Genomic DNA, 9182 nt, shown 5'->3' with positions numbered 1-9182 from the left:
GAGGTAACTCTGGGTCTTCCTTTCCTGTGGCGGTCCTCATGAGCGCCAGTTTCATCATAGTGCTTGATGGTTTTTGCGACTGCACTTAAAGAAACTTTCAGAGTACTTAAACTTTTCAGAATTGACTGACCTTCATGTCTTAAAGTAATGATCGACTGCCATTCCTCTTTGCTTATTTGAATTGTTCTTGCCATAATATGGACTTGGTCTTTTACCAAATAGGGATATCTTCTTTATACCAACCCTCACTTGTCACAACACAACTGATTGGCTCAAATGCATTAAGAAGGAAATTACACAAATGAACTTTTAACAATGCACACCTGTTAATTGGAATGCATTCCAGATGACTAACTCATGAAGCTGGCTGAGAGAATGCCAAGAGTGTGCAAAGCTGTCATCAAGGCAAAGGGTGGCTACTTTGAAGAATCTCAAATAAAAAATATATTTGGATTTGTTTAAATCTTTTTTTGGTTACTACATGATTCCATATGTGTTATTTCATAGTTTTTATGTCTTCACTATTATTCTACAATGTAGAAAATAGTAAAACATTAAGAAAAACCCTTGAATGAGTAGGTGTGTCCAAACCTTTGACTGGTACTGTATGTCCCCAGAATTACCATGTAGTCCAAAAAGTTGACTCAAGTTTGCCAAAAAAGCACCTGGAAGCAACTGGATGATTATCAAGACTCTTGGGAGAATGTTCTATGGACAGATGATTCACAAGTATACCTTTTTGGATGACATGGGTCCCATTGTGCCTGGCGAAAACCAAACAGCATTCCACAAAAAGAACCTCATACCAACGGTCAAGCATGGTGATGGTAGTGTGATGCTTTGGGGATGCTTTGCTGCCTCAGGACCTGGACGACTTGCCTTAATAGAAGGAACCATGAATTCTGCTCTGAATCAGATAATTCTACAGGAGAATGTCAGGCCATCCGTTTGTGAGCTGAAGCTAAAGCGCAGCTTGGTCATGTTGCAAGACAATGATCCAAAACACACAGTCAAGACTACATGAAAATGGCTAAAAAGCAAAGTCCAGACCTAATCCCAATTGAGAAACCAACAAATGTCATTGAGTTGAAGCAGTTCTGCATGGAAGAGAGGGCCAAAACTCCTCAACAGCGACACGAGAGACTGATCAACAACTATAGGAAGTGTTTGGTTGGAGTCATTGCAGCTAAAAGTGGCACAATCAGTTATTGAGTGTAAATGGGCAATTACTTTTTCACACAGGGGAATTGGGTGTTGCGTAACTTTGTTAGTTACGTTAATACAAAAAATAAAATAAGTATCCATTTTTATTTTTGTAAACTCAGGTTCCCTTTATCTAATATTAGGTTCGGTTGAAGATCTGATAAAATTCACTATCAAAAAATATGCAAAAATAGAGAAAATCAGAAAGGGGCAAATACCTTTTCACTGTGTGTCATTTTAATAGTGTAATGCAAACCAAAGTTTTCATAAATGCCACCTAATTTAGGAACATTCTGTTAACTTCACCAAATAATAATAATAATAATCAATGGTATTTAGACGGAACAAAAAGATAAATGCAACATGCAACTATTTCTAAGATTTTACTCATTTACAGTTCATATAAGGAAATCAGTCAATTTAAATCAATTCATTAGGCCCTAATCTATGGATTTCAATTTACTGGGAATACATATGTATATGCAACAATTGGTTACAGATACCTTTTTTTTTTTACGGTAGGGGCATGGATCAGAAAACCAGTCAGTATCTGGTGTGACCATTTGCCTCAAGCAGCGTGACACATCTTCTTCGTATAGAGTTGATCCGGCTGTTGATTGTGACCTGTGTGGAATGTTGTCCCACTCCTCTTCAATGGCTGTGTAAAGTTGATGGATATTGGCAGGAACTAGAACACGCTGTCCTACACGTCGATCCAGAGCATCCCAATCATGCTCAATGGGTGAAATGTCTGGTGTTTATTCTGGCCATGGAAGAACTGGGACATTTTCAGCTTCCAGGAATTGTGTACAGATCCTTGTGATATGGGGCCGTGCATTATCATGCTGAAACATGAGGTAATGGTGGAGGATGAATGACACGACAATGTGCATCAGAATCTCGTCAGGGTCTCTCTGTGCATTGAAATTGCCATTGATAAAATGCAATTGTGTTCGTTGTCCGTAGCTGATGCCTGCCTATACCATAACCCCACTGACACCTCTGTTCACAACGTTGACTTCAGCAAACCACTCACCCCACACCATACATGCTGTCTGCCATCTGCCCGGTACAGTTGAAACCGGGATTCTTCAGTGAAGAGCTGACTTCTCCAGTTTGCCAGTGGCCATCGAAGATGAGCAGTTGCATACTGAAGTCGGTTACGACGCCGAATTGCAGTCAGGTCAAGACTATTTCAGAGGATGACAAGCACGCAGATGAGCGTCCCTGAGACGTTTTCTGACAGTTTGTGCAGAAATTCTTCAGTTGTGCAAATTCAGGTGTCCAGGTGGCTGGTCTCAGATGATCCCACATGTGAAGAAGCAGTGTGTGGAGGTCCTTGGCTGGTGAGGTTAAACGTGGGCGGCGGTTGTGAGGCCGTTTAGACGTACTGCCAAATTCTCTAAAATGACATTGGAGGCATCTTATGGTAGAGAAATTAACATTAAATTCTCTGGCAACAGCTCTGGTGGACAGTCCATGGTAATTGCATGCTCCCTCAACTTCTGACATCTGTGGCATTGTATTGTGTAACAAAACTGCACATTTTAGAGTGGCCTTTTATTTTCCACCTGTGTAAGGATCATGCTGTTTCATCAGCTTCTTGATTTGCCACACCTGTCAGGTGGATAGATTATCTTGGCGAAGGAGAAATGCTCTCTAATAGGAATGTAAACAAATGTGTGCCTATGGAACATTTCTGGGATATTTTATTTCAGCTCATGAAACATGGGACCAACATTTTACATGTTGCGTTTATATTTTTGTTCAGTATATTTAGCGCTGATAAGGACCCAAAGTCGCTTTAACTACTGATGTTCTTATAAACACGCCTCCAATACTTCTGCTGAAGGCCCTGACATAATGTGTGACCTTTCATGAATTTGCAGGAAAGTTGTCAAAAACACATTGCATAAACATAAAAAACAAACACTCTTGGAACTTTAAAACTACCTCCCTAATGTTCATGGAAATATTAATTTTCCAGGGAAATGTACAAATATGAATGGCTACCCATTGTTTACGGTTTATGTTGTTGTTAAGTGATAAATATTTAGCATCACTTGTTTGTTGCTGTTGCTCTTACTGTTGATAATTACTCATGTTCATGCTTTATTGTTGGACAGTTAGGCTTGTTAATAGCATATGTGCCTACTATCCAGCTAATACCCAACCACCACACAATTTGTGGGCCTCAACCTGCATTGCTACTTTGTAACAACACTTTGAAAACCCTGCCAGTGCCTGTGTGTTAAAAGGTAGTCACTATTAGTTATGACATTTCTGAGGGATTGCAATTTTTTTGTTACACCATAGTAGAGGGAATCCAACAATAACCAACAGTGTTGGCCAATGTTAACTTAATTTGCAACTATTTACAGAATATCTGTGAAATTGAAAGTGTACAATTAACTCTGTACTGTGGGACCATATAAACACTTTTTTATTGTTAAAGTGAACAATATTAGACTTGTTTTAACATTTACAGTGACTTATCACGAGTGTATGACCAAGAAAGACCAAGCTATGTTGACATCCGTTTTGGTTCATGGGGCCAGGTTTATTGAATCACAATTGAAATGGTAACTTTTTAGAGCCAAAGTTCAAATGAAGGTGACGCCACATCTGTCAGGCAAGCCGACTGTAGTGGAGACTGATCCCCGGATGTTACTGACTGAACAGGAGAGAAGTGGAAAAAAAACGTCTGAAGAAAGAAAAGGAAGAAAAAGGAGAAAAAGAAAAAGGCTGAAGAAAAAGATGTGAGCAGCAGTCAAGAGTCTCTAGAGCGACCATCCGTTTCCTCTGCGCGGTAGTGGGTTGGCTCGATTTCACATGACTTGACAATAGAAAAACAAAAGATGAATAGCGACGTCAACAACTCTTTACTTCTGGGCGGGGATCATGCCGTCGATGGCCTCTCCCTTCTCCAGCTTCTTCTCCATCTCCACCATGAGCTTGACACCATCGACCACCATCTGGACCTGATCCACCTCAGAGGAGCCCAGACGGTCAGCGTTGGAGATGTCGAACACTCCACCCACGGAGGCGGTGTCCACGCCACCTGGAGAGAGCAAGGAAAATGGGGAGAGAGGCGAGTGTAAGTGTTTGTCTCAGACAATCTCTGAATCACTACTGATACTATAAATTATCCAGATGTCAACAAAATACAGACTCAATGAATAGATGTCTTAACAGTTGTGGGACATGGCTATTTCATAATAGCTTTCGCTCATGCTAATCTCTGTTCCTTTTACATGTTTTGTTGTGAATGGGAAGACAGCTGTGATCTGTGACGAATTAGAGTTGAATATATAAGCAGCTGTTCTGGATGTGTTTTTCTGTTGTGCATGTGTGTACCTGTGCCACGCTTCTGCAGACGCAGCCTGCCCAGGATCTCCTCGAACTTGGCGTGTGTGCTCAGCTTGGGCAGCTTGACGTGCACTCCACCACGCAGGCCGGTTCCCAGGTTGGATGGGCAGGTCAGCACATAGCCGAGATGCTCGTTCCACATGAAGCCATGGTTGTGCTTTTTGAAAGTCTCCTCAATCTGTCAGGTAAGAGAAACAACCCTATATCAACATTGTTGTCCTTGTCTCTCTGTGGTTTCATGTATTTCCATTGTTTTAGGGGTGTTTTTGGGCCATATCAAAATGGTTTGAGTACAAGAACGTACCCTTTTCAGACCAACGCAGAAGCGTCTGAAGACCTCCTTCATGTTGCCACCCTTCTCCATGGAGATGACACGCAGGTGATCCTCCTCATTCACCCAGACCAAGAAGCTTTTGGCATCGTTGTGCCTTCAGAAAGGAGGGACGGGGTTTCACATGACGCATCACCACGATACATTGTGGGATGTTCTGCACAATACACCATCTGGTTCCACAAACAGTATTGTTTTGGTGTGGGCCTGTGCTCGGGTTACTCACCAGATTCCTCTTGCATCGGGCCAGTCACGGGCCATACCAGCGCCCAGCAGCAGGGGGGAGACGGGCTTATCAAACAAGAAGTGGTCGGCGATCAGCTGCTCCTGCTCGGCATCGGTCATCTTATTCAGGGGGTAGTACTTTCCCTTGAACTCACCATCCAGGGTGTCCAGGGCTGGAGAGACAGAAAAACCCTCAGTTTCCCCTCACTCTTAACATGGTATCTCCTGCATGGAGTTATTTGACACCATACACAAGTCATTGCAACTAAGGATTCACTTTTGATCTCTATTTCCAATTCATTAAGAATTTGGATCTCAATTTCCGATTAATACCCTTTCGTTAGTTTTACTGCCTAGCTTCATGAACAATCCTATGGATGCATATGTAGCTATTGATAGCTGGGTGGCTCACCCTCGACAGACAGTCTCTCCACTGCTCTGCGCTCGCCACGGCTGTTGTGGGGGGGCAGGGTGTATCCCTTGATGCTGCGGCCGGTACGCACACGGCTGGACAGGACGTAGTTGGGGTCCAGGTCATCACCTCCCTACACAGAAACAAGGTCACAACTGAGTTTTAGACCTGAACATTTCAACAAGTCTGTGATTCCCAACCTCCTATGTGCTGCAGAGATACCGTTGCCATCTTTCCATTCTACAACTAATCGAGAATGAAACCAAGACAACAATGTATACAAAGCCCTACCTTCAGGTTCTCGAAGTTCAGGTCGGTCTTGTGCTTGTCTGTGGGCTTGTAACCACTATGACGGTCTGAGATGATGGGGTCCAACAGATCCTTGAAGACCTCGTAGGACTCCTCATCACCAGCCACGCAGCCAACGGTCATGATGAAGGGGTGACCTGAAGACAGAGAGAGAAGTGGCTGTAAGAAGCCAGCAGGTCTACAGAGTACAAACATTAATATACCACTCTGTGGTGCATGCTGCATATTGAATACATGTGAAATGTATGCTGCATATTGAATAAGATAACCTGCAAATCTAGTATCATGTATGGTTGTGGTATTAGGATGTCTTGACTGTAAATGGGATATAAGCATCTGCTTAATGGCATGTATTATTTTGATATGTTTTAATTGCAATGGTATTACGATCGATTGATTCTTAGAGCGCTAACTTGGTTGTGCAGCCTGTTGTAGGGTTTTGATACCTGCTCAGCTTTATCTTTGACAGGGGTGTAATTGTGTGTTTGCGGCGGTTAGTGACTATCCACCGGGGGTGTGTGGGAAATGTATGTCACTCACCAGGGTTGTCTACACCGGTCTGGATGACGTCATCCAGGGTGAAGCCGGAGGGGGTCTGCTTGTCCCTCAGCTTGGCGTACATGTCCTTGGTCAGCACCTTGGCCATGTGGTTGTTGTGCTTTGTGAGGTCAGGGTACTCCTCCTCAACTTTAAAGTTGAGTTTGAAGTTGTTGTGGGTGTTACCGAAAGGCATGATTGTGTTTAACACTGCAGGGGGAGAAAGAAAATAGGAAATCTTTAGATCTTTAATGTCTATTTGCACAGAAAACAACCCACAAAACCTAATATTAACCTATCTGAAATGAAGTTCCCTGACACTGACAGTGGAGTAGAGTCTGTAAGGAGCGCTCTGTCTCAGGCCCAGCGAAACTTACTTTAAAAGACGTTTCGCGTAAAAGACGGCCAACGTCTAAAATAAAACGGCTGCAAAAACTCTTATTGGTGTGTATACCCCATATCCTAGTTACAAACGTCAGTCAATGTCCCTGTCCACTGTCTCATGATTCTGTTTGGAATAGATAAGAGGGAGAAGCACATTTTGGGGATATATTTAAACACCCTCACCCCAACCTCTAACATTCCACCCCTAACCTATATTACCTTTCTCCCTTATGCATGGAACATATTTCCACACCGTCCACTCACGCAAAGAGCCCCCCCCCCCCCCCCCCCCCCCCCCTCACAATATAGCCCCATACCCTACAGTGCGATCACTCAACACGTTGGGTCCTATCCATCAGAGAGACCAACTGGCTGTCATGCCATTACCCTTTCTTATAGTTCTTAACACAAGGGTCAATTGATTTTAAAGACGAACTCATTAATTGAATTGTATTCACTATAGGTCATTTACCAATTCACAAATTGTATTTCTTTCTTATTATTTTTTGTACTTTTGCCCCTTTTTCTCCACCTTTTCGTGATATCCAATTGGTAGTTACAGTCTTGTAACATCGCTGCAACTCCCATACGGACTCAGGAGAGGTGAAGGTCGAGAGCCATGTGTCCCCCGAAACACGACCCTGCCAAGCTGCACTGCTTCTTGACACACTGGTTGCTTAACCCAGAAGCCAGCAGCACCAATGTATCAGAGGAAACACCGTACAACTGGCAACCGAAAACAGCTTGCAGGCGCCCGGCATGTCACAAAGAGTCGTTAGAGCGCGATGGGACAAGGACATCCCGGCCGGCCAAACCCTCCCCTATAACCCGGACGATGCTTGGACATCTGGCCGTAAGTATTGACACAGTTGTTGCATCACATGCCCATGTCCAAAGACAATGAAAAGGATGTGACTGTTACAGTAACTGTCCGAAAGCAACTGCTAGACATTCAAGCAATTTTTTTGTAATTTTTTTTACACCTGTTCCAGAGATGTTTAGACGTCTCATACTGTATTGGATTGTGAGACACTTACTTATTTACCTCAGTATCCACACTAGAGAACCATTTGCTGAATCAAACCTTATAAAACAGTTCACAACTTCACAACTTAATGTTTTCAAAACAAATTGGTCTTTGTCAAACGAGCCAAGAGAATCTGACTCCTACTAAAATATGCTGTCAAATATTCTACTGATCTGAAACGTTTTCAGAATGCCCCATATGTACATTTACATTATTGATTTTGCATCGTTAAGCCTATTCATTTTTTAAGTATGATGACAATTAAAAGACAAAAGAAAGACAAAAGAAAAGTAGCTACATGTGCAGGAGAGATAAAGCACCTCCCCCCAAAAATGATTTAGCTAACTCTAAAATGACATGTTGTAAACCTATTCTCCCCCCCCAAAAATGTTTTGCTCAGAAGCTTTTCCAAGTCCAACTAATCAAAACCACCAACCTGGCCTCCCAAAGCTTTAGCTATTCATATAAAGCGCAACATTGAGTTACCTGCACACCAGACAAGAAAAAAAGTAACAGTCCTTGGGATCAGATCCTGTTCACCAGAGCCAAAATATAGAGGTCACCCAACTCTGAAGGTCCTTGCCCTCAGCTTATATACCGGGCAGACACGCAGCCATTGGCTGCCCATTTTACTGCATTCCGGTCTCTCATTGGCCCAAGCCGGTCTCTGATACACAGTTTACTTTACGGAAGGACTGGATTTACATCTTAGTCATCCAAGACGAGGCTGCAGCTGCACACTCACCCTCTGAACCCCTCCCACCCCTCCCCTGTCCCCCTGCCATAGTGCCTGTGGAGAGGATCTGGTGTTTTTTGGATTCCATCCAAGATTTCTGCAGTCGACTCCCGACTCCTGCTAGCAGAGTAATTGGAATTGACTCTCTTGACTCCAACTCCAAAACTAAAATAATCAAAGCTAATCAATACGTCAGCTTAGCTGCTTTTTAAAAAACATTAATTTAAAACACAATAAAAGGACAGCTGGTAGCTGCTCTTTATTTGAGAAACATGCTATTGTATTATAGATATGTGTATCTAACACTATCCTACAATAATTGATTCTAGCGAAATTCAAACCCCTTACTCAGTACTTTGTTGAAGCACCTTTGGCAGCGATTATAGCCCTGAGCTTGGCAAACTGCATTTGGGGAGATTCTCCTATTCTTCTCTGCAAATCCTCTCAAGCACAGGTTTGATGGGGAGCGTTACTGCACAGCAATGTTAAGGTCTCTCCAGAGATGTTCGATTGGGTTCACGTCTGGTCTTGTTTCCAAGTCCCTGTCAATGATAAACCTCACCACAACATGATACTGTCACCACCATGCTTTACTGTAAAAAGAAAGCAAAGGGACAATGAAAACTTTCAAACAAAGTCTACTCTGACC

The 9182-nt window shown here is 42.9% G+C and overlaps 1 protein-coding gene across 1 annotated transcript; it reads right to left on the bottom strand.

Annotated features, from left to right (window-relative positions):
- Positions 1-3628: 3628 nt before the first annotated feature.
- LOC109892888 (creatine kinase M-type-like) lies at positions 3629-8415 on the bottom strand. The gene is made up of 8 exons (XM_020485755.2): positions 8284-8415; positions 6390-6596; positions 5832-5986; positions 5541-5673; positions 5130-5301; positions 4877-5000; positions 4561-4750; positions 3629-4264 (listed from the first exon to the last, which is right to left on the bottom strand). The coding sequence occupies exons 2-8, from the start codon at positions 6580-6582 to the stop codon at positions 4086-4088; spliced, it is 1146 nt and encodes a 381-aa protein (XP_020341344.1). The 5' UTR covers positions 6583-6596; positions 8284-8415; the 3' UTR covers positions 3629-4085.
- Positions 8416-9182: the final 767 nt, after the last annotated feature.

The sequence above is a fragment of the Oncorhynchus kisutch genome, linkage group LG6, assembly GCF_002021735.2.
Source record: "Oncorhynchus kisutch isolate 150728-3 linkage group LG6, Okis_V2, whole genome shotgun sequence".
NCBI lineage: Eukaryota > Metazoa > Chordata > Actinopteri > Salmoniformes > Salmonidae > Oncorhynchus > Oncorhynchus kisutch.
This window is presented reverse-complemented; position numbering and strand designations above follow the sequence as displayed.